Source organism: Ornithorhynchus anatinus, chromosome 5 (assembly GCF_004115215.2).
Source record: "Ornithorhynchus anatinus isolate Pmale09 chromosome 5, mOrnAna1.pri.v4, whole genome shotgun sequence".
In the NCBI taxonomy this organism is placed as follows: Eukaryota; Metazoa; Chordata; class Mammalia; order Monotremata; family Ornithorhynchidae; genus Ornithorhynchus; species Ornithorhynchus anatinus.
Genome location: NC_041732.1, coordinates 77,074,285 through 77,098,522, shown reverse-complemented (window position 1 = coordinate 77,098,522; position 24,238 = coordinate 77,074,285). Strand labels below are relative to the sequence as shown.

The 24,238-nt window shown below is 47.9% G+C and overlaps 1 protein-coding gene and 1 non-coding gene across 2 annotated transcripts; both read left to right on the top strand.

Moving 5' to 3' along the window:
• Window positions 1-238: 238 nt before the first annotated feature.
• LOC100075859 (ATP-dependent RNA helicase DDX19B) lies at window positions 239-23,994 on the top strand. Its single transcript, XM_029065009.1, is given in 10 exon segments — window positions 239-292; window positions 1,228-1,237; window positions 1,240-1,341; window positions 7,031-7,101; window positions 7,103-7,209; window positions 9,986-10,223; window positions 11,879-11,984; window positions 11,987-12,040; window positions 18,848-19,039; window positions 20,566-23,994. Coding segments are annotated over 10 exon segments (981 nt in total). The 5' UTR covers window positions 239-253; the 3' UTR covers window positions 20,628-23,994.
• On the top strand, window positions 19,695-19,766 carry TRNAE-UUC. The gene has a single exon. It is a non-coding gene; the product is annotated as a tRNA-Glu (tRNA).
• Window positions 23,995-24,238: the final 244 nt, after the last annotated feature.

Here is a 24,238-nt window from a genome sequence, read left to right as displayed (position 1 = left end):
TTGTAAAAAAAATTTTTTTTATTTTGGCCTTGGGAGGTGCTTGCAGAGTTCAGTGAATCAGGTGGCCACTAAGACCCCGCCAACCAGGTCCGTCACCAGCTTCCATCGACGTGGCCGTCGATTAGTTAGGCCGGAACGATGCCTTTGAGATTCAGGTCCTGACAGATTCCTGTTGTGTCTTGATGCAGCCCACAGAACCTGATTGCCCAGTCTCAGTCCGGTACTGGAAAAAACAGCCGCCTTTGTCTTGGCTATGCTCAGCCAGGTGGAACCCTTGAACAAGTACCCGCAGGTAAGGGCACCCCCGGCCAGCCTCTGCTCGGAAGCGCGGGTGCCAACCAGCAGTCGAAGAGCCAGCGTCTCCATTACTAAGGGTGGGCGGGAGGTCAGCAGGCGTCGAGATGATGCCTGTCTACTTGCGTGGTTCTGTTGTCTGTTCTCCCCCCTCTAGACTGTGAGGCCCGCTGTTGGGCAGGGATTGCCTCTACCTATTGCCGAATTGCACTTTCCAAGCGCTTAGTACAGTGCCCTGCACACAGTAATGCGCTCAATAAATGCGATTTGAATGAATGTGTGCGAGATGAATGAAAATGGAGCATCCCGGGGCATCACGGACCCTCACCCCCGGCGTTACACAGGGGCCACATAGTTGAACTGATAGTTGTCCTTTTGCTTTTTAATGGTATTAAGCGCTTCTTATGTGCTAGGCACTGTACTAAGCGCTGGGTATATTCAAGATAATCGGGTTGGACGCAGTCCCTTGACCCATAGGACTCACGGTCTTAATCCCCCATTTTACAGATGGGGTCGCTAAGGCACGCAGAAGTTGAAGTGACTTGCCCGAGGTCATACGGGTGGCAAGTGGCAGAGTGGGGAGTTAGAACCCAGATCTTTTTACTCCCAGGCCCATGCTCTGTCTTCTAGACCCCCGCTGTCCTGCAGAGCAGCATACCCACAACTGGGAAGCGTCACTCTATTGTGTTTTTGGATTGGTACATGCAGCAAAATGTTGGCCGAAGTGAAATCGATGTACAAAACTGACACCCTCTGCCCCAGACAGGTTCAGTTTCAGTGGGTGACCGGGAGAAAATGTTCAAAATCAAATGTACTTTCAGAAACCATCTAGCGACACTTGAATGGTATGCTTGGATTGAACGTAGAGACCCTCCATGAAATGTGCTCCTTGCAAATCAGCAAGGGTCTCAAACAACAAACTGTCTCTTTCAGTGTCTGTGCCTTTCCCCACGTACGAGCTGGCTCTCCAGACGGGAAAAGTGATCGAACAGATGGGCAAGTTTTATCCTGAGCTCAAACTTGCATATGCCGTCCGAGGCAATAAATGTGAGTACGGGAAGGGCGAAGCTAACTCCTTGGGCCTCTGGCTCTGGAAACAATTCGAGACGGGGGATTTGTCGGGCAATTTGCGTCTCTGATTCCGAGATTCAGACTTGGGGACCTTTGTGTCGAAGTGATTTGTGTTTGCTCTGAAAACGGAAGATCCCGTTCAGGGGGTTCACTGATACGTAGTTCTATGCTGTTTCACTTCTTTCCAGAATTCTAGAACAGTGCTTGGCACATAGTAAGCTCTTAACAAATGCCATCATTATTATTATTATTATTATATTATTATGAGGGAACTCAGTACTGTTTCCTAAGTACTACTAAGTACTCTAAAGCCTGTATTTTGAATACCCCACCTGTAATTTAATTCTGTATTTCACTGGGATTTTCCAACTATCCCAGTGCGAGATGAAACCAGAGCTAATGAGGAGCATCAGACTGATCAGAGGGAGTCACTCGTGCCGCCTCTTAGACGGATTTGCCTCTCGGGTGGTTTCCTAGAGGAGTAAGAAGCTCCGTCTACCATACCCCTGGCTCCTAGTACAGTGCTTTGCCCCAAGATTGCATTTAACACATTCGGCAGCTGACAGTTATAGTAATATAACTGTCTATTACTTTATATAGTGATATTAGAACTGAATATAGTAAGGCTGGCTACTCACCCTGGTGGGGGCTGTGGCGGGCTTCTCAGGCCCTCATTTCTTCTCTAACTCCTCCGTTCCCTTCTACGCGTCCTGTTTTTGGGTCGAAGAGTATCTACCTCAAATCTATAACGAGAAGGCATCTTTGGAGGAGAATGGAGAATTCGAGGAAAGCAACCTCTTCCCTCAAACTCCATCTTCTGTATAGAACCTCCCTTCCAAGTAGTTTCTAAGACTCCCACCCTGTCTGTTTCCCCAGGGGCGGGGGCCTCCGGGGAATCAGTGGACAGACTAGATTATGGGGAGGGAATCTGCGTCGGGTAAACAGAACCACTGGAAGCCAATTATCAGACTAAAAGCCAGAGAGAGAGAGAGAGAGAAACTGTGGTCAGAGAAGAAGCGCCCCACCGTCCACAATTACCCGTGAGAGCCGTGGGCAAGAATGTGGGTCAGCTCTCGGCTGGGGAATTGTTGTGACAGACAAAATGTGATTCCTTGCTAGAAGCAGTCTGGCCTGTCATCGTTTTGATCTTGATTTGATTGAGAACCTCCTGGCAGCCTGGAAGTTGAGTCTGCCAGGAAGGCGTCAGGCACCGGGGGCTGGGCCAGCTCTTCCCTCGAGTAAAGGAAGGCCTGAAAGGGCCTTCGGCCTAGACTTTCGATTAATTGAACGACGTCTATTTATGTTTACCAAGTCACCCCAGTTCCAGACAAGGGAGTTGCGTGGCCTAGCGCTAAGCCAGGCCTGGGAATCGGAGGACTTGGGTTCGAATCTGCGTGTGACTCTGGGCGCGGCACTCGACTGCTCTGCGCCACAGTTACCTCACCTGTACTGGGTAGAGCTCGGGCCTGGGAGTCAGAAGCTCATATGTTTTAATCCCAGCTCTGCCACTTGTCTGCCTCTGTGACCTTGGGCAAGTCACTTCACTTCTCTGCCGCAGGTACCTCATCTATAAAATAGAGATTGAGACTGTGAGCCCCGTTTGGGACGGGGACTGTGCCCAGCCCGATTTGGTTGTTTCCGCCCCAGCGCTTAGTACACGTACCTAGCACATAGTAAGCGCTTAATAAATGCATAATAATTATTATTATCAAAATGGGGATTAAGACTGTGACCCTCATGTGGGACAGGGGTGCTGTCCAACTTGATTAGCAGTGTTCAGCGCTTAGAACAGTGATCAGTGCTTAGAACAGTGCTTGGCACATAGTGCTTAACAGATACCATCATCATTCAGAGTAGAGGCAGCTGAAGATGGATGCTCCCCCATTGTCCCTGGAGGAATGAATTCTTTGCCATTGGAAGTGGTACTTGTGGGCACAGCTGCATCAGGAGAGAGAGCTGGGAAAACAGAATAATAATAATAATAATGTTGGTATTTAAGCGCTTACTATATGCAGAGCACTGTTCTAAGCGCTGGGGTAGATACAGGCTAATCAGGTCGCCCCACGTGAGGCTCACAGTCTTAATCCCCATTTTACAGATGAGGGAACTGAGGCCCAGAGAAGTGAAGTGACTCGCCCACAGTCACACAGCTGACAAGTGGCAGAGCGGAGATTAGAACCCTTGACCTCTGACTCCCAAGCCCATGGTCTTTCCACTACGCCACACTGCTTCTCTAAGCCGGAGGACTCCCTCCCGGGAATGCCGCTCTTCGAGCAGTAGTCCGGTTGGGCTTGGTGGCAGGCTAGTGGCCTAAAAGAGATGTACATTGGACCTGAACAGCATCTGGAAACTGGCATCTCAAGCCACCCTTTTTCTTCTTCCTCCTCCTCTGTGGTATCTTTTAAGCCTATGTGCCAGGCACTCTTCTGAGCGCTGGGGTAGATCCAAGCTTAATCAGGGTGGGACACGGTCCCTGCCCCCCATGGGACTCACAGTCTTAATCCCCGTTTTACAGATGAGGTAATGGAGGTGCAGAGAAGCAGAGCGGCCTGTCCAGGGTTCACCCGGCAGGACAAGTGGCAGATTCAGGATTAGAACCCAGGTCCTTCTGACTCACAGGGCCCGTGCTCTATCCACTAGACCGTGCTGCTTCTCCAACCACCGAGGTCTCTTGTCAGGTCCACCCGTGAACAAGCGTAGATGATGTAGCGTAGTGTCATTGCCTTACTTTCAATCAGTAAATTCCACTGATTGATCGGATGGCCAACAAGTTAAACTAGAGGTTGAAACGGTCCAGTTGTAGCTATCATATTAACTGCTTACTCCGTGCAGGGCGCTTGTACCGAGCCAGCTGTGTCGCGTTTTTGTTTTAAGCAGCCAAAATGCTTCACAGCTTGGCCACTGTTGATATAAATGGGTCCCCGTTTGCAGGGGTGATGTCTCTTCTCTAGCGTGTGAGGGAAAGATGCGTGTGCATCCTTTGCTAGAAAGCGGGAGTGTGAAAGGAAGCTGAAGAAGTAGGAAGTATTTGCTGTCCTGCAGGAAATGCCCCATTCAGGACTGGGATCCAGAAATGCCACAGCGTTACCCTTTCGGTGAAAAAATCAAGGACAGCCTTAAGCCCCCCAAGGCCGACGCTGGCAGTGTTCCTTAAGAGCAGCGAGCTGGATCTCGGCGGCCTCCTAAGGGCTCTGTCGGGGCCAATTTGGGTTCAGTTCTTTCTGGGTTCTAACACCTTCCCCACGTCTCCCTTGAACGGAGTCATTCATTCCTCCCAAGTCTAGCACGAGTAGGCGGAGTGATATCACACTGTTAGATGTCCAGGAGCCACATCATCTGCTAGGAGTAGGGAGCCAAAGTCGGGATTTCAGCTGGGCGCTTCCCCCTCAGCAGGAGCCTCACATTGGCCCGGTGCCTGTGCTGATTGTGGGATGCCCCTCCACTGCCTGTACGTGATGGTATTTGTTAATGATGGTATAAAAGAGCTTACTGTGTGCCAAGCGGCTGAACTAAGCCCTGGGGTGGATACAAGCAGATGAGTTGGACAGAGTCACTATCCCCATTTTACAGCTGAGGTACCGGAGGCCCAGAGAAGCGAAGCGACCAAGGTCGCGCTGCAGACGAGGGGCGGAGCCGGCGGACCCTCCGACTCCCAGGCCCGTGCTCTATCCGTTACGCCAGACTGCTTCTCCGCTCACTCAGCGGCTGCGGGGGATTAGCGGAAGGGAATCGTGGCCCCACCGGGACATCCCAGCGGATGGCCGGAGCAGCAGGCTTGAGGCAACACCCTGCCAGCCCCCCAGGGTGGTAAAGGACCCTGACGGGTTCAACCTCTAAGCCCCCCTGGCTGGGGGATTCACTCGCATCCTAGAGCTCCTGCGGGTGGTGGTGGTTTAGTGGCCGAGTGGTAGGGAGCACGGGGGGAGTTGGTCCACTGAGGGCGACTGCAGGGTTCTCTTCCTTCCCTTCCCTACCCCCTGTCACAGGGCAGCTCTTAAGCTCCAAGATCCAGGGAGGAGCGATAACCAGCCCAGCCAGCCTACTGTGCTTTTGGCTTGGAGGAGCTGGAGGAGGTCCTCTCCCTAGCGTCCAGGCAAGAAATGCCTCCATCTGTGGGGAAAGCTGCCCCTGGCTTGTCGGGGGTCGTGTTTTAAATAATAATAACGGTATTTAAGTGATTACTGTGTGCCGCGCACTGTTCTAAGCACTGGGGTAGATACAAGGTAATCAGGTTGTTTCCGCGTGGAGCTCACAGTCTTAATCCCCATTTTACAGATGAGGGAACTTGAGGCATAGAGAAGTTATATGGCTTGCCCCAAGGTCATACAGCAGACCAGTGGCAGAGCTGGGATTTGAACCCGTGTCCTCTGACTCCCAAGCCTGTGCTATTTCCACTAAGCCACGCTGAGAGATTGCCCCAGAAAGGGGTAGGTTTTTATGGCCATGATCTAGTTTGGGTTTATTTTGCGGTTGGGGTGTTCCTCTTAATGAAAATCCCATAATTTCACCAGACTTCTAAGCTTCAAAACAAGTCCCCGAAAGACAGGAACCCCTCTGTCTTCAAAGCCTTTGCCCCTGATGAGGGATGAGAGGTCCTAAACCATGGTAATTATTAACAAGAATTTCTTTTAAATAACGTGAAAGCAGAACAAACCCCAGAAAATAGATCAGGTGAAAGCAGACTGGTGCACTCAGGGAAGACTGGGGTTGTTCAGCAAACATCTTCATGGTGGGCAGGGAACACGTCTACCTGAAGCAGTGTGGCGTAGTGGATAGAACGTGGGCCTGGGAGTAGGAGGGTCATGGGTTCTAATCCCAGCCTCTGCCACTGGTCTGCTGTGACCTTGGGCAAGTCACTTCACTTCTCTGCCCTCACTTAACTCACCTGTAAAATGAGAATTGAGGCCGTGAGCCCCAGGTGGGACAGGGAAGGTGTCCAACCTGACAACCTTGTATCTACCCCACTGCTTAGTGTGGTGCCTGGCACAGAGGAAGCGCTTAAAAAAAATACCACAATTATCAACTCTGTCCTGTGGTACCGGGTGAATGCTTACTATGTGCGAGCACTGTACTAAGCACGAGATCATCTGGTCGGACATGATGGTATTTGTTAAGCGCTTACTATATGCCCGTAGTCCCAGACCCACATGCGACTCGCGGTCTAAATAAGAGGGAGAAGAAGCATCGAATTCCCATTTTACAGAAGAGGAAACTGAGGCTCAGAGAAGTTGTGACTCACCCAAGGTCGTCCAGGAGGCAAACGGCAGGGCAAGAATTAGAACCCAGGTCTTCTGGCTGCCAAACCTTTGTCCTTTCCACTAGGCCACCCCACTCCTAAACCCTGTCCCGAAGCAGAACTGGATGTAGGTTGGAAGATCGAAGGCCACGGTCCTAAGGAACTGAGGGTGCAGAGTTGATTTGGTGGAGGGAGAGGAGGGAGTTGAGAGAAAATGACCCGTACAGGATGAAGGGTCTCTGGTGGGCTCTCACGCCACTCAAGTGGCCACCTGCCCAGAAGATCGTCAGAGCAAAGTCCCTTCTTCCTAATTTACATGAAGGCCATAATAGATATTACTGGCCAGTCGGTTTTCGAGCAACGGAGGACTCCGAGACCGCATAACCGGTGGCGGAGATCCTCAAGGGCAGTTTCTTGCTGTCTCAACAGTGGAGCGAGGTCAGAAAGTATCAGAGCATATTGTGATCGGGACTCCCGGCACGGTCCTGGACTGGTGTTTCCAAGCTGAAGTTCATCGACCCCAAGAAGATCAAAGTGTTCGTCCTGGACGAGGCCGATGTGATGATCGCCACCCAAGGCCACCAAGACCAGAGCATACGCATCCAGAGGTGAGGCCCGCCGCCCTCGAGGCCGAGCTGACCCCGTTTGCGGGCTGGGGGTTCGGGGCATTCCCCCTTCGCTCTTCTCTCCGAAACCCGCTTCTGTGTCCTAACGAGTTATTTAAATACCCTCTCGAGTTTAGAAGCAGGGGTTGCTGGACGGGAAGGGGTTCTGGATGACGTGGTGGGATCTCCTTCTCAGTAGGGTCTTTAAAATGTAGTCTCGGGGTGGCTCCTTCTGGTCTCCCCTCCCTCCGGTCAGCTCTTCATTTTGCCACCCAGGTCATTTTTCTAAAATGGCATTCTGCCCATCTTTCCACTCCTTAAAACCTTCGGTGGTCCACTCCTTAAAACCATCAGTGGTTTCCCATTCCCCGCCAAGTCAGAGAGAATCTCCTCACAATTGGCTTTAAGGAACTCAGTCTGCTTTGTCCTCCTTATCCACTCCCTCCTCCCACTACAGTCCAGTTTGCACCCTTTCTCCTCTCGCACCAAGCTGTTCATTAGGCCACTTTTTCGTCTCTTCCCCCCAAGCCCTTCCAAACACCATTCCTCTTGCCTGCAATTCCCTCCCCTTCCAAATCTGTCAAATCACTGCTCGCCTCACCTTCAGAGCCCTCTAATAATAATAATAATAAGGCATTCCGTGCTTACTGTTTGCCAAGCACTGTGCTGAGCTCTGGGATAGATACGAGATAATCAGTCCAGATAGTCTCTATCCCGTATGCGCTGAGGGGGTCACAGTCTAAGTTGGAGGGATGTATTTCATCCCCATGTTACACATGAGGAAACGGAGGCCCAGAGAAGTTAAGTAACTTGTCCACGGTCACACAGCAGGGAAGTGATGGAGCTGGGATTAGAACGCAGAGCCCAATGTTTATAGCACAGTGCTTTGTGCATTGGTGCTTATCGGATACCACAATTATTTTTATTAGTCCCTCTGACTCCCAAACCTGTGTTTTTTCCATTAGTTCTTCCTCGTGGTGTTCCCCCAAGTCAGCAGCTCTTTTGCACAACTATTCACTCGTGTATTACTGTTATTATAATTAAGCTCTTACTATGTGCCCCTCTAGAATTTACACTCATTTATCTACCAATTCCGTTGTACTCTCCCAAGCACTTAGCACAATGCTCTGCACTCAGTTAGTGCTCAATAAATACCATGATTATCAAGCACTGTTCTGAGCACTGGATACAAGTTAAGTCAGGCACACCGATTTTTATATACATATCTCTTTTCCTTCCTTACTGTTTTGGTGTCTGTTTTCTCCATCTAGATCATAAGCTCCTTTTAGGTCAGGATCATGTCCATTAATAATAATAATGATATTTGTTAAGCGCTCACTATGTGCAAAGAACTATACTTTCCCGAATGCTTAGTCCTGTGCTCTGCACTCAAGCAGGCGCCCAGTAAATCCTATGATCGATCGGCTGTTTCGTCTCGAAGGCGGGAGATGAAAGAAATGACTCCAAGGGCTCTGTTGATTGCCAACCTCACCCCTCCCCGAGTGGAAGGAGGGTTGCGCCTGCTTTTTGTAGGACGTGATTCCAGTCACCTCGATTTCACTTTCATTTTGGGGCATCATCATCAAGAGTATTGAGTGCTTCTTACATGCGGAGCACTGTACTAAGCGCTTGGGATCGTACACTGGAACAGAGCAGCCAGACACGTTCCTTCCCCACAGTGAGTTTCCACTCTAGAGGGTGTCTTTGTCTGTTGGAGCTGTTGATGTCGGAACCCAGAGAATCCTCCGAGGTCCTTGATGCCCCTCTTAGAACCGCATAGTCAGATGGACGAACACTTGAAGAGCAGGCCTCTGCCACTGATGAAGCTGTTTGACTTGGGGGCAAGTCATTTGACTTCTCTGTGCCTCAGTTACCTCATCTGTTAATGGGATTAGACTCTGTGCCCCATGAAGGACAACCAGATTACCTTGTACTCCAGCACTTAGCATAATGCTCGTTTTGTAGTAAGCGCTTAACAAATACCATCATCATTATTATACATTCAAGAGACCCCGGCACTCATTCAACACTCGAATTTTCAGACCCTTCATTCACTTATTCAATTCGATGCTGTTTATTGAGCATTCACTGTGGGCAGAGCACTGTACTAAGCTCTTGGGAGAGTACCATTTAACAGACACATTCCCTGCCCTCAGTGAACTTACAGTCTAGGGGCATACGGCTAGAGGCGGCGCGGGACTGACCGACTGACCGGAAACTTGACGGCTCCTCAGTGAGTGCTGGAGCGGGATGGAAATTGGAAGGAGGCAGATATTTCCACTGACCGTGTGATGACTTGAGCTGCTGGTCCCTGTTTTCTCCGGAAGAGACTCTGATGATGATCTCAGCCCGTGTAACAGTGATCCCGTTAGGACTTACGGGGTGATCGGAAAAGCCTCAGCCCCGTTTAATTATCTTCTTGTCACGTCACCGGGCTGCTTTAAAGTGGGTCATTAAATGTGTCTCGTTTGCCCCTGCCAGGCCTCACCTAGTGTTTGGGCCTGGGTTTGGGGGCTGACATCATTCGGTGTGAATTCGGGGTGAGGGGGGTTTCCCTCTCAGCATCGGCCCAGTGTTTACCAGAGTTAAGCTTGTCTGATTTTGCCACTGCTCTTGGCGAGGAATTCTCTTCCCTTTCCCCCTTCCTGTTTTCAAGAGGAAGAACGGCTTTGGAAGGGAGTGCATCCCAGTCTAAAAGTGGTTGCTTTCTGCTGCCCTCCCCTTGACACCAGGCGGAAGGGGCTAAATAACAGTCACTGATTCTGTCTTGCCTTGAAGGAATGCTCCCGAGAGACTGCCAGATGCTGCTCTTCTCAGCGACCTTTGAAGATTCAGTGTGGAAGTTTGCCCAGAAAGTCGTCCCCGACCCCAACATCATCAAGCTGAAGCGAGAAGAGGAGACGTTAGACACCATCAAGCAGTATTACGTGCTCTGCAGTAATCGAGACGAGAAGTTCCAGGCGCTCTGTAACCTGTACGGGGCCATCACTATTGCTCAAGCTATGATTTTCTGTCACGTAAGTCATCTTGGGGGATCAAGCCCGGCCCGTAACGTCAACGGGGAGGCAGGGAGCTTGGAAGGGTGCCTGCGTTTCCCCCCCCCCCCACTCCCTGTCATCTGGGAGTTTAGAAAGGAATCCTGACTCTCCCCCGAATTCTCTTCCCTCTTTTCCCCCTCTTGTTCTCTTCCCCTTTTTTTCTTCCGCTCTCTTTCCCCCCTTCCCTCCTCAGCTCTCCCTTCCCCTCCTCAGTTATACTGTAAGCTCACCGTAGGCAGAGAATGTGTCTTTTTTATATTGTGCTCTCCCAAGCACATAGTACAGTGTCTGGCTCATAGTAAGTGCTTAACAGATACCATAATAGCTATTATTATTGGGACTGTTAGAGCCTGGCATTTGCTCCCTTCTGAAATGGTGGGTGGTGGCTGAGAGGCTTGACTAGGTGAAATTCTTAGTGAAGAAGGAAAACTGTCACTCCCTGTGACCTGGGACAGGAGTGAAGGTGATAGGAGAGCGGGACAGTGGAATTGTAATCCCAGTTCTTATATTTTTTCAAAGGTGACCCAAAACAACGGGTTAACTTGATCTGCTCTGACAGACTGAGTTCATCATATTTATTGAGCACTTACTGTGTGCAGAGCACTGTTCTAAGCAAATGGAAGAATACAGTAGAATAATAAAAGGACACATTCCCTGCCCATAAGGAGTGTACAGTCTGCCTCAATGAAGCAACCTAAATGTTCTCAAGACTTGTCATATTTACTCACTTAATTCTACCACATTTTGAATCTTTTGCCACTCCAAACCAGGGGAGAGGTTGGTAAAGAGGATTTAGTCATAGCATTAAAGGTAGCTGGAGAAGGGAGGGAGGAGAAAGAAAGAAAAGGCCACTCCAAGCGGCAATCCGTTCTTCTTTTTATTGCATTTTCTCAAGTCCTGCATACAATGGACCCTGAATAGATGCTCCACCCATGCAAGAAACTCTCCCCTGAATCTGCACCGTTACTAGCTGTATCAGCATGTCCTGACCGGTGTCCCTACCTACCCGTTGGTGCACCACTGTCCCTGCTTACCAAAATTTTATTTCCTCAAAAACTGTGGAGGTGGAAATATGCAAGTAAATATGATTTATGAGTCTTGTCTTGCCCAGGAGCCACTGGTACTTGCATACCCCCCCCGGGCAGGGTATTATGGCCAGTCTTTGGCCAGTCTGGATCGCCTCAGGGCCCCGAGTAAACTGGTGGAGCTGTGGGCAGAGCCTCCCTCCGGATCCCCAGGCTGGGTAAAGGCAGGAAAGCTCGAGTGTGTTTCTGGAAAGCTACAAAATCGCCTCCTGTCTTTTTCCCTGAAAGCTCCAGGTGTATTGCGTAATGAAACGAGGCTACCCCCTCAAGATCCAGGATTTGTCTTGTTCCCACATGGATTTGGGTTAATAGCGAAGCTGCCTTTGTTAGCTCTAATGCGCGGATTCTGCTTTTTGTTTTTTTTGAATGCCTGTTGGTTTGCTCCTTGGCTGGCTTCTTGAGTTCTAAATGAGTTCTAAAGGAGTTCTAAACCCCATAAAGGAGAATTTCAGCAATCTTAATTACTAGCGGCAGTTGGCCACCCTATTATAACCTTTTTTGAAAAATGATTTTAATTTGTTTTTGTTTTTTTTTTTAACCAAAAACCAGACTCGCAAAACGGCTGGCTGGCTGGCAGGAGAGCTGTCACGAGAAGGCCATCAGGTGGCCCTGTTAAGTGGCGAGATGATGGTGGAGCAGAGAGCCGCAGTGATCGAGCGTTCAGAGCGGGCAAAGAGAAAGTGTTGGTGACCACCAATGTGTGTGCCAGAGGTAAGCTGTACTGGGGTGTCGAGAGACCCTGAACGGGGTAGCCTGCAGGATGAACTGTGAGTGCCCGGGGAACGGGACCAGAAATCTGGAGACCTGGTTCTAATCTCAGCTCCACCACCTGCCTGCTCTGTGATCTGGGGCAAGTCACTTTTCTGGCCTCAGTTCCAGCATCTGAATGGTGGTGCTTGAATATCAGTTCTCCTTCCCTCTTAGCCTCTGGGACGGGGGTCTGTGTCCAACCTGATCCATCGATAAATGGTATTTATTAATAATAATGATGATGGTATTTGTTCAGCGTGTGCCAAGCACTGTTCTAAGCGCTGGGGTGGGTACAATGTAATCAGGTTGTCCCATGTGGGGCTCACAGTCTTAACCCTCGTTTTGTAGATGAGGTAACTCGTGCACAAAGAAGTTAAGTGACTTGCCCAAGGTCACACAGCTAAGTGGCGGAGCGGGGATTACAACCCACGACCTGTGACTCCCAAGCCCGAGCTCTTTCCACTAAGTCACGCTGCACTGTACTAAGGGCTTGGGCGAGCACAATACAGCTGAATTAAGACACATTCCCTGCCCTTAACAAGCTTACAGTCCAGAGAGAGGCAGATGCTAATATGAATAAATAATCTGTAATATAAAATTAAAAGTATGTACCTAAATGCTGTGGAGATGAGGGTGGGGAGAATATCAAATGTCCATAGACGCTGAAGGGAGAAGGAGCCGGGGAAAAGAGGGCTTAATCGGGGAAGACCTCTTGAGGAGATGTGAACCTTAATAATGCTTTGAAGGTGGAGAGACCGGTGGTCTGGCGTATATGGAGGGGGAGGGAGCCCCAGGCTAGGGGGAGGACGAAGGAAGGGGTCGGCGGCGAGATAGACAAGATCGGGGCACAGTGAGTAAAGCTGGCGGTAGAAAGGTGAGTGTAGAGGCCGGGCTGTAGAGGAGTTCAGCGAAGCGAGGTGGGATGGGACGAGCTGACTGAGTGCTTTAAAGCCAATGGTAAGGAGTTTCTATATGATGTGGAGGTAATTATTTTGTATTTATCATCAGTGGTATTTATTGAGCGCTTACTGTGTGTAGAGCATTGTACTAAGCGCTTGGGAGAGTAAAATACAGTGGACACATTCCCTTTCCACAATGAGCTTTGCAGTCTGAGGGGACTGTACTTCCTACAGAGCTTGGCACATCATGCCTAATAAGTGCTATAATTATCACAATTATTATTATTATTACCTTGTTAGGGCATTGTGGAGTATAGTCGTCTAGAGGTGACTGCTAAAGGGAATTCATGAGGATGTCCTCCGCATTATTCATTTGAGAGGGAGAATGAATGAGTGAATGAGAGAGAGAGAGAGAGAATAAGAATGAACAACCTGTGGATTTCCTTCCTTGGAGGAGGACCGTTCACCTCTTTATTGCCTGTGTTGCTCTGCTCCATTTTGAGCTCTTAGTTATGGGAAAATAGTATTAAGCAAACAGGTTCAATAATTCTATTTTCTAATAGGAGTTTTAATGGAAAGTGCCTGAATGTGTTCCCAAGAGTCAAAATATTAACCCAACACCATAAATATATTTGATAGTTACATACCTAATTAGCATTGCAAATAAGTACCAGTCATAGACATAATTAGATGATTTTTTTCTGTGCACATATGTAAATACTTAATTTTCAAATTGTTATCTTTCTCCTATTCAGCAAAAAGGCCACCTTGTGCTAGCATTACCAGAGATCTGCCATTACCTAATGCTAAATTGAAATGGGCTTTATTCACTCTATTCGAGTCCATCCAAAACCTTCAGAGGTTGAGGGGCAGAGGAAGGTAGGTGCTTCTACCACAGTAAACTTTGCAGCATTATCTCAAAGCGAAAGGGTGGCTGGAAGACACACCAGCGTCAAAATTCAGGAGCTCTGTCACGAAAGCGCCGAAGTAAAAATAAACAAAAGCGGTTAATCTGGAGGTTGACTAGTGGTCGGCGGTCAGCACGTCGATAGTCCTGGAAAAATTCTCTCCGATTTCAAAGTGAGCAGCCCCAGGGCTTTTGAAATCCCGTTGGCTGTCGATGGAATTTTTCCAGAAACTGTTCTAAAACCACCTCCACTCACCCCTCTGCTAGGGGTAATGAGCTGGAATGCGGTGGGGGGGATTCCCCGACAGAATGGTTGTGGTTGATTGCTTCAGACCCATACACTGTAAGTGGGACAGAAAGATGGCTGCTTTTCCGTGGCCAAACCCAGCCGAACCTGACGAGCCAACAAAGCCAGCATTCAAAATGGTCATCGATGGAAACCGTTAGGTAGCCCTGGTTAAGTATGGGCCTGGCGAGCCCTATTTTCCCTGCGTGGGTGCTTGCTTTTGGCCCACGATAAATTGCTTGCTTTCCTCGACACCAGTTTCCTTCCTGTTAGGCTTTAGCCCTCTCTCTAGCCCTACGTGTTTGCCAGAATGATTTTGGGAAAATCAATCAGGAAGACCATGGAACTCTCGGAGGAGGAGTTCTAGGTCAGGAGGCTCTTTTTCTCCCATTTTTCTCTTCATGGTAGCTGTCTAGTTCTCCTACAATCTAGGTGTCTAGTGGCCCACGGGAAAAGATGTACAGGGAGCGTACACAACTGACTGTGCCCCTTCTGTATCTGGGCATTCATCTGTTAGTCTAGGAAAAAATGTCCCTGGCCTGCTTTGAATCTGGGTAAACTCACAAGGGCTGAATAAAACTTGTGCTTAGCGATCCATGGCGGGATATCCTGCTCAGCCTTCAAAACTACCAAACTATTCTGGATAGTAGCCTTTAGAAGCTTTTAGCTGAGGGGGATGTGGGTTTTGTATGGCCCGAGGTGACTTGGCTTTGGTTCTCTTCACCCCAACTCCATCGCAATCTGGTCCTATTTGCTGAGGTCCCTTTATCCCGTAGGAGCTGAGGTGTGGCCTCCCTTTCTTGCATCATTTTTGAGAAGCTGATTTATATGGTGAATGCTGACTTCCTGTAATAACTTGCCCCCATTTTTAGAACTGGGTTTTCAACCCAATCCAACTGATGGAAAAACAGTTCTACTCGAGCTGTTGTGAGACAAATAATGTATTTTCTACCTCTTTTTTTTTTTAATGTGTCAGAGCAAAGCTCATCTTCAACCATCTCGTACCGTTAATGTTTGCATTAATGGACCTCATCCTAATGAATTTTTCGGTGCTCCCTATCTTCTGAGGGACATTGAGAACAAAAGGAAAAACTCTTTTAAACTTAGTCCTGATTCAGGATTTGATGGACAATTTCCTGTCCACGTCCTTCACAACTCTGTAGTCTTTAATCCTCTTCCTCCTCAGCTCTGATATTTTCACCCAGAAGGTTCAGTTTTTCTTTTTCAGCCTGCCCCCTATTTGAGAACTGCTCCATCCCCCTGATCACTTGGCTGCCCTTCTCTAGCTCTATTTCTCCAGCCCTTTATGTCTTTCCTGAGCAGCCATGGCCTAATGGATGGAAAATGGGCCCTGGGAGCCAGAGGACCTGGATTCTATTGCTGATCTTTCACTTTTCTGCTCTGTGACCTTGCCCAGGTCACCTAACTTCTCTGTGCTCCGTGTCCTCAACTGTAAAATGAGGATTCAGTGCCTGTTCTTCCTCTTGTTTGACTGGGAGCCCCATGTGGGACAAGAAGTGTGTCCCAACAGACTAACTGCTATCTACCTCAGTGCTTAGAACAGGGCTTGACACATAGTAAACACTTAAATACCATTAAAAAAACAAAAAAACAAAACCCAAAACTAGAACTGTACTCAGTATTCCGGGTGCAGTCTATCCTGGGTTTATAATGCTACTATACTGTCCTATTAACCTTTTTGGATACCATCACAGATTAAACCAATGATTGTATGAAAATCTGATTAAGATCTTTGAGTTATAGCTGGTAGCTCAAAGTTCACCACTATGTAGAAGTAGTTTGGGATTATTTTTTTCCTCGGTGTGTTACTTGTATTCTTTTTCAGGTTCATGGGCATCACCTATTTTTCTAGTCCTTGTCCTAGTGTTCGGGATATCTTCCTTCCTTTTTTTTCCCATCAGGCATTTCATTACTCTCAACTCATTCTTTCAAATCAGTCATAGTTAGTGCTTACTGTGTGCAGAGCACTGGACTTAAGCACTTGGGAAAGTACAGTACAGCAGTAAACAGACACATTCGTTGCCCACAGTGAGCTTAATTCCTGGCAAGATCCAAAGTATCCCCGGATCGGTTGTTAGTTCTACTTAAGCACTTACTGCGTGCAGAGCACTGTACTAATCACCTGGGAGAGTGCAGTATAACAGAATTGGTAGATAAGTTCCATGCCTTCAAAAAGCTACAAAGAAGATCCACAAACCAACGCTTCCAGAGTCACAGAGGGCCTCTGAGCGTGACCCAGCAGAAGGACTTTGGTTAGGTGTCAGAGAAAAAATGCAGGGATCAGCACTAAGAATGCTACACCGTTTCTCATAGATCTTACTAAACCTTTTGAAGCCATTTCTAGATCCGAGCTCTGGAAACTTCACGTCAGCCAAATTTGCTAAATTAAGTTCAAAATTCTAAGACTACTTCATGATCGCATGGCTGACCAAATCAGAACAGAAGGGGCCCGGTCAAATCTATTCCCTGTTGCTAGTAGAATAAAGCAGGTTTACAGACTGCACCCAGCTCTGTTCAGTTTGTTCTCCCCAGTCATCCATTCATTCATTCGATTGTATTTATTGAGCACTAACCGTGTCCACAGAACTGTAGTAAGCGCTTAGAAAGTACAATTCAGCAACAAAGAAAGACAATCCCTGCCCACAGTGGACAGTGATGCTGGCAGATCCTTCGAAAGATTTGGGTGCAGGTATGGGAATGAGTTTCTAAGGCTCTGGGGAACTCTTCAAGCACGATAAATTTTGAGCATCATCCAGAGTTCCTAGAGATGGTCATTGAAGACGCACTGTATGCAGTTGACCATGCCCCATAGGTGTGCATTACGAGCGATCGATGAGCCTAAAGAAAACAGGTGGTCTGTCAGCCAGTACTAGGGAAGCTTGGTACTGGCACAGATTCACATTGGCAGTGGAGCTAAATGCTGTCATAGCATTCTGCTACCGGGGCAGCACACTGACCAACAATAAACTAGTAGAAAACTGAATCAGGAAAGGCAAGCACATCATTCGGGATGGTCGAATCAGCGCGCGGATTGAAGCTCCAGACCAAACTAAAGGTCTACAGAGCCGCAACAATTTTGAATTCATTTTTAGCACTTTGAGACCTGGACCCTCACCCAGGCGTCAGATGGCGATGGAAGATAAAAATAATAATGTTCTGGAATGTGGTCAGTCTCCTGGCTGTGCCATCTTCAACCCAGCTACACCAGGTGGGACATAGGAGGAGAGTCAATACCAGCAGGATACCCAAATGACTGCTGTATGGAGAGCAGAAATTGGGAAATCAAAAGCAAGGAAGACCGAGGAGACATTTTAAAGACATTTTAACCTGCTGCATCCATCCTAGCTGAAAACTGGGAGTCTGTTGCAGAGGATAGACAAGGATGGAGACCTCCTGGAATTAAGAAAAGAGCAGAAATTTCATAAGGAACCAGTGACAAGGAAGCAAACTAGAAAATAGTCTAGACGCTGCAAGCATCAAACGTGACAGAACAAGGGAGACTTTGTGCGCACATTGTGTCTAGGACTGTGGGTTCTGCATTGACCTTCCCAGCCACACACACACACACACACACACACACACTCATAAATGACTTTCACCAACAACAGTTTTCTTTTAATAAAGAAGGATAAATATATTTTTCTCCCATGATAACTCTGTTTTTTGGCTGTTTTTGCGGGAGGGAGCTCTGGATGAGTAACTTTACCAAAGCCTTTTAAAAAAACATCTAAATGCATTAAGCCCACTGTTACCATCCGGCCCCTTGCTTGTTGACCCCTTTGGGGAGACAGTAAGGTATAATTTTTTTTTTTAATCCTCTTAACGGTGCCGTCTTTCTCCAGCATTGTTTTTTTTTTCTCTTTTTTCCTCCAAGTGCTCAGTGATCCTGAAGTTAATTATTCTAGAAACCCGCACTGGCCAGAAGCAAGATTTAGTGGTCTGTTGTTTTCAGGGTCACCTCTGGTACTTTTCTGATATTGGTAGTCTGCCCGGCACAGCGACCATTTATCACAATTGGCTACGTACTCTTGGCCAGAGTGCCACAATTTCCCGCCTGAGTTCTTTCAGATGAAGTGGTCAGATCAGGTCGTAGTGATTTGCTTAGATATAGCCAGGCGGTGGGGTTTGTATCTTTTTCTATTTATCCCCCCCTTTTGTTCTAAAATGTTCTACCACAGCTAGAGCCAGTTCCCCCAACTAGACAGCTACAAAAAACTTATCAGTGGTCCCCCTCCCCCTCCATACACACATCCAAACTTTCCCTTCCAAATAATGCTCTGTAGCCCAAGGTAACATGGTATATTTAACACATCTTGAATTAAAAGGAGCCTCCTTTTGACTGCTAATTGAAAGACGGTCAATATTAGCTAAAGGAATGAAAGTAGATTTATTTTTCCCCCCTCTAGAAAAATCACACCCAGAGAGACGGCCCCACTATTTATTAAGAGTTAAAAAGCCTGCTGATGCCCACCAGAGTCCCACTTCTCTCTCCCCCATGAGTTCTAAGGTCAGGTCTTGCCGGGCAGCTACTTGTTCTGCAGTTTGCACATTGGCCTCTGGCAGCATTCCCCTCAGAACAAGAGGGCTGCCCACCGGGCAGAGCGCGTATGACTGACAGCGGTCGTTTCTGCCCCTTCCTCCCCCGCGCCCTGCAGGTATCGATGTCGAGCAGGTGTCTGTGGTGATCAACTTCGACCTGCCGGTGGACAAGGACGGGAATCCAGATAACGAGACGTACCTACACCGGATCGGGCGCACTGGCCGCTTCGGCAAGCGAGGCCTGGCGGTGAACATGATCGACAGCAAGCACAGCATGAACATCCTTAACCGGATCCAAGAACATTTCAGTGAGTCCCCCAAAGCCACCCTTTCCTCTTGGCCTTCAAGACCGGTGGGGAAGTATTTCTCTGTGGAACAGTAATAATAATTATGGTATTTGAAGTGCTTACTATGTTCCGAGCACTGTTCTAAGCGGTGGGGTGGATACAAGGTAATCAGGTTGTCCCACGTGGGGCTCCCAGTTTTAATCCCCATTCTACAGAAGCGGTAACTGAGGCACAGAGAAGTTAAGCGGCTTGCCCAAGGTCACACGGCAGACAGGTGGCAGAGCTGGGATTAAAACCTGTGTCCTCTGACTCCCAAGCCTGTGCTCTTTCCACTAAGCCACGCTGTTTCCCGTGATATAGTAGTATGATGATATAGTATATATTAGTTTAATGATATAGTAGAACCCAAACACACCAACATTCAAGATCCTGGGTTCTCGGAAGGTCATGAGTTCTGATCCCGCCTTTGCCACTTATCTGCTCTGTGGCACTGGGGCAAGTCACTTCATCTTTCCGTGCCTCGCTTACTTCCTTTGTAAAATACGGACTTGCCACTGTGAACCCCACGTGGGACAGGGATTGCGGTCAACCCCATCTGCGTCTACCCACCCCAGCGCTTAGTACAGAGCCTGGCACATAGTAAACGCAAAACAAATACCACAAATATTCTTGTCAATCCCTGGTGGTCTAGTGGGTAGGATTCGGCGCTTTCACCGCCGCGACCCGGGTTCGATTCCCAGTCAGGGAAGTAACATTCTCTAGACTATAAACTCGTTGTGGGCAGGGAATGTGTGTGTTTATTGGTATATTGTACTCTCCCAAACGCTTTGTATAGTGCTCTGCACACAGTAAGTGCTCAGTAAATGCGGTTGAATGAATGATTGAAAGGCATGGATGTAAATATTTGGTTTTAGCACGATTAGTACAAATAGAATGCCATACCTCGCATTCTGTGGGTAATGTCTCCAAGATTAGCCGGGACGTACTGCCGTAAACACCAAATGATGGTGTCCTAACCAGATTTTAGTGTAACTGATGTGCCATTCTCCCACATTTGACTTTTGACCCTCTAACAGTCAAACCAGTGGTATTTCTGGAGCAGTTACTGTGTGGAGAGCACTGTACTCAGGGGAAGACCTGGAAGTCGGTGGCTTAATAGCCTGTTTTTGCAACAGCCCCAGGTGACTGATCCATCTCCAGGTTAATGCCGAAGTTGAAGGTGGTTTAAAGTTGGCCTAGAGATGACTTGGAAAGAATGTTTAGCCCTTTAAATAAAATTCCTGGGAAACAGTAGCATCATTCACACACGTTGCTCATGGCTATTCAGTTGCTTTGTACTCTCTCAAGGTAGCTGGGGAAAGAGAGAGGGAAAGTCTGTGAGGGGCGGAGTGTGAGGTGTGTGTGCCCGTGGGGAGCTGTTAGAATCCGAGATCGACAGCTTAAAAAGTAGGCTCTTCTTCCCAGGTGGCTTGTATAAATAAAGTCTCTCAGGTTCTGCTAGAAACAGCCAGCCTTAATTTTAATTCCCCGATCTGCTCTCTCCTCAGATAAGAAGATAGACAGACTGGATACGGATGATTTGGATGAGATTGAGAAAATAGCCAACTGAAAAGCAGCTGCCGGATTTGGTTTTCGCCCTTCCCCGGGCGTGCATCTCCCTCTACAATTGGTCTGACGTTCAGATTGGCACAACTCTCAGCTGGTCCCAAAAAGGACTCTGGCGTGAATCCACAGAAATTACCTCATTTGAAATCACAGTTGGGTTTTTAAATTGTGCAACTGATGCAGGGAGGTAGCAAGAGAAGATGTTTACACAAGCTTTTAAGATTTCTTAGTTTAGCCTTAAGATGGGGAAAACAATTAAAGACTTGCCAAAAAGCAGACTCTGAATTAACGTCTAAAAGTAGTAATAAATGACTTCTCACTTCACTGGGACATAGCTTTCTAAGCATTCTTGGTCAGCAAAGAGGGTCGAGTATACAGCGGATGGATTTTTTTTTAATTATTATTCTGATTCGTATTATTATTTTTAAGCTTAGCCAAAACTCAAGATGAATGGGTTCTTATTTTCCTCTAGTTAAAATAATTTGCAACTTCTCGAGTTCATTTTTTAATACCCATTCCCTAAGTCTCTCCTCCCCTCGGACCTAGAGCCGTGGTCCTTTTTAACTGAACGGAATCGTGTGTTTCTAAGTGCTGACCGAAAGAAGGGTCTTGAATCTGTGCAGTGGCAGCATTGCTAATTATGTAATTGCCTTCGAAATCGTGGCTGTCAATGGTAAAAAAAAAAAATATCTGCGGGTGCAGAGGGGGTGGAAAAGGCTACTGCACGAATGCTTTTTTTGCCCTCCCACCCCCACCCCGTGTTCTGCTTACAGACTGTCTCCTTGTCCGCTGTACTACTGATGAATTTACACGTCCGGTGCCTGGCCCGTTTTCAGTTTGGCTTCGTCGTTTTTAGCAATCTTAACGGTCTCCCCTCAAAAGGAGCCCCTTCCGCCTCCGATTGCAGCATGCAAGGCTGCTCTTTGTCACAAAGGGCTCCGCGGTCTTCCGCCAAGGTGCACCGAGGTTCCGCTGCATCTCATCGTTGCGTCCGGTCTGCCCCCCCCCCCCCCCCCCCCCCCCCCCCCCCCCCCGGCCTCCTTCTCGCGTGTCCCTCTCTCTTGCTTTCTAGCTCCGTATTCCAGCTTACCATTCAGTAGCTGCCTGGGTATCCTGCCCCATTCCTTCCGTATTCCCGTTCTGCCAGTGGGGAAGTGTGGCTTCAGTGTTGACCGACTGGCAGCGTTACCGCATCCCTTTGGATGGAAATCCCTTCTTGCCACGGTGGTAAGTGTAGCTTGCAGGTGTTGGGGAAGGAATTGACTTATCATTGTCATCAGTATTTCTTGAATACCTTCTGGGTGCAGAGTATCTTAAAAGGCGCTTGGGGAACATGATATAAGGCGTGTTCTCTTTCAGTAAGGACCTTACGATTGAACGTGAAGTCAGATATTTCTGAAGCGGGTTCAGGCGGTTGGTTGGACGGCTCTTTAGGACTCCCGGATCTGAAGCCGGTTGCCTCGTCGGCAGATGGAATGCAGTGACGAAGGGCACGCTGGCCTTCTCGATTTGGTTTCTGTTCTATTTATCGGTGCATCAGTGGCTAATGGGCTGCTGCCCACGGAGCCAAATTCTATCATCATGTTCGCGTCTCCATTTTGTTTTATTTATCAAAATGGATCATTGGATAATATGCCTCCTTAGGGAGCAAAGTTTTGTGGTCCCGTTCACTTCTCGCTTCTATTTATCAATGCATCGATAGATAATGGGCTGCCTGGGGAGCTAAATTCTATGATGGTGTTCAGTTCTCTGTTTCCAGTGAAGATCATCTTTAGATATAATGGAGGGTTTCTCTGGTGCAATTTTACCTCAATTTTTTTAATCTGTAGTGCTTTGCTCACTCTGTTAAACAGCTCACAGTTGTGCGGGGGTTGGGGGAAGGGAGGGGGTTTGTGTGTGTGTGTGTGTGTGTTTGTGTGCACGTGTGTAGGACCCAGTCACCCACATTAAACAATTGTGGGATAAGTGTCTCTGGGGTTCCGGTCGATGCTTGAAATCTTAAAAGTCGGGAACTTCCCAGGCGATCAGAATTATTTTCCAAGGGAAGTATCTAGGTCCTCAGTTCTGTTCCCCTGCATGCCTGCTTATTAAATCTGATTGAAAAACATAAGAAACATCCTAGGGCTGACTGCTGCTCTATCTGGCCCAGTTTTCCGTCTCCCACGGTAGCAGAGACTACTTGGGAGGACTGTGTGATGGCTGCCCTCTTTGACCTCCCATCCTGACCTGACCAGCTAACTTCTTTTTCCCTCCACGTCCCAATTCTCCATCACCTAACCCATTCTGAACTCTCATCCGTGCACTGACACGAACGTCTTTTTGCTAACCTACCAATAAGATTGGGCGAAGGGGCAAGGCCGTTAATCACCCTATGTATAAATCCATCCTTAACAATCTTCAGTCTCTGGGAGGTGCGATGGGAATTGGGTTTGCATTTGCACCTTGTTTGGGTAGGTGGATGACTTTACTAAATGGCACTTTCCATACATTTGGTGAGAAAAGGGGTTTTGAACAGTATTGAAGGATGCAGAAAAATGGGGGAAAAGGCTCCCCCCCCCCCCAAATCAAGCATCGGATTGACCTGTTACAACTGTTACAATATGGATTATTTTGTCTTAACTCACTAAACACTGTTGGGAACAAATGGACTCTGTGTGGTGGTCTGGCAAAGTGGTCCCTAAAGACCTGAACCCTGAAGTTACCCCTTGATCTGGGAAGTTCTTTTCCATAGAGATTGACTTCGGCATTGGGTTTCTTGTCCGTTGGGACCATTTTGGAGGTACGAGCGTGTGGATTTTTGTTTTCTCCCGGTTTCTTTGAGAGAGGAAGTAGGCTCCTAAACTTTGTGGTGTGAAATCTCGTTGTGGATTGGCAGGGTGAGTGCCCTCTCTTTCTCCCTCTCTCAGCACAAGAATCAATTCAGAACAAATGTATAAATTGTAAATTTAAAATGAATCTTTTTTGTTTTGCGATTTTGGCCATCATTCTGTTCACAGACAGGAACGCGGATCCTTTTACCGAGTAAAAAAAAAAAAAAAGGCTCACTAAAAATGTACCTAAAATTTTAGGAGACTGTACACCCTTTTATCAATTTGTATAAAGGCTTTAATGAAAACTGTTGAAATTGAAACTTTTTTGTATTCTGGGGGTGTATATTTTTATTCTTATTGGAAACCTATTTAAAATGGCAGACGAGTGAGTGCTTTGAGTGTAGAGTGGAAGTTTAGTTTCAATCGCCTACGAGAAACAGTGCAGCCAGCGTGGCCTCGTCGGCAGTACATTGGATTGGGCTGCTGCCGGCCTCATGTGCTGTTTCTAATGTACTTTTAATTGGAATAAAAAGAACACATGCCAAATCCTGGCTCGGCGGCTTCTTGGTTTTCCCGTTTCTTCCTCTTTCGCTGTTTCTTCCCTCCATTTCCCCTCCCTTCTCCCCGCACAACCGTGTTGAAAGACCGTGGCTGTTGTTTGGGCCTAGGACAACTCCTGCTCATTTGTCAAACCCTCTGCTAAGATTGGATTGAAGGCTGGGAGCACCATATGGGACAGGGACCGTGTCCGAGCAGATGATTTTGCATCTATCCCAGCGCTCAGTACAGCGCTTGGCGCCTAGGA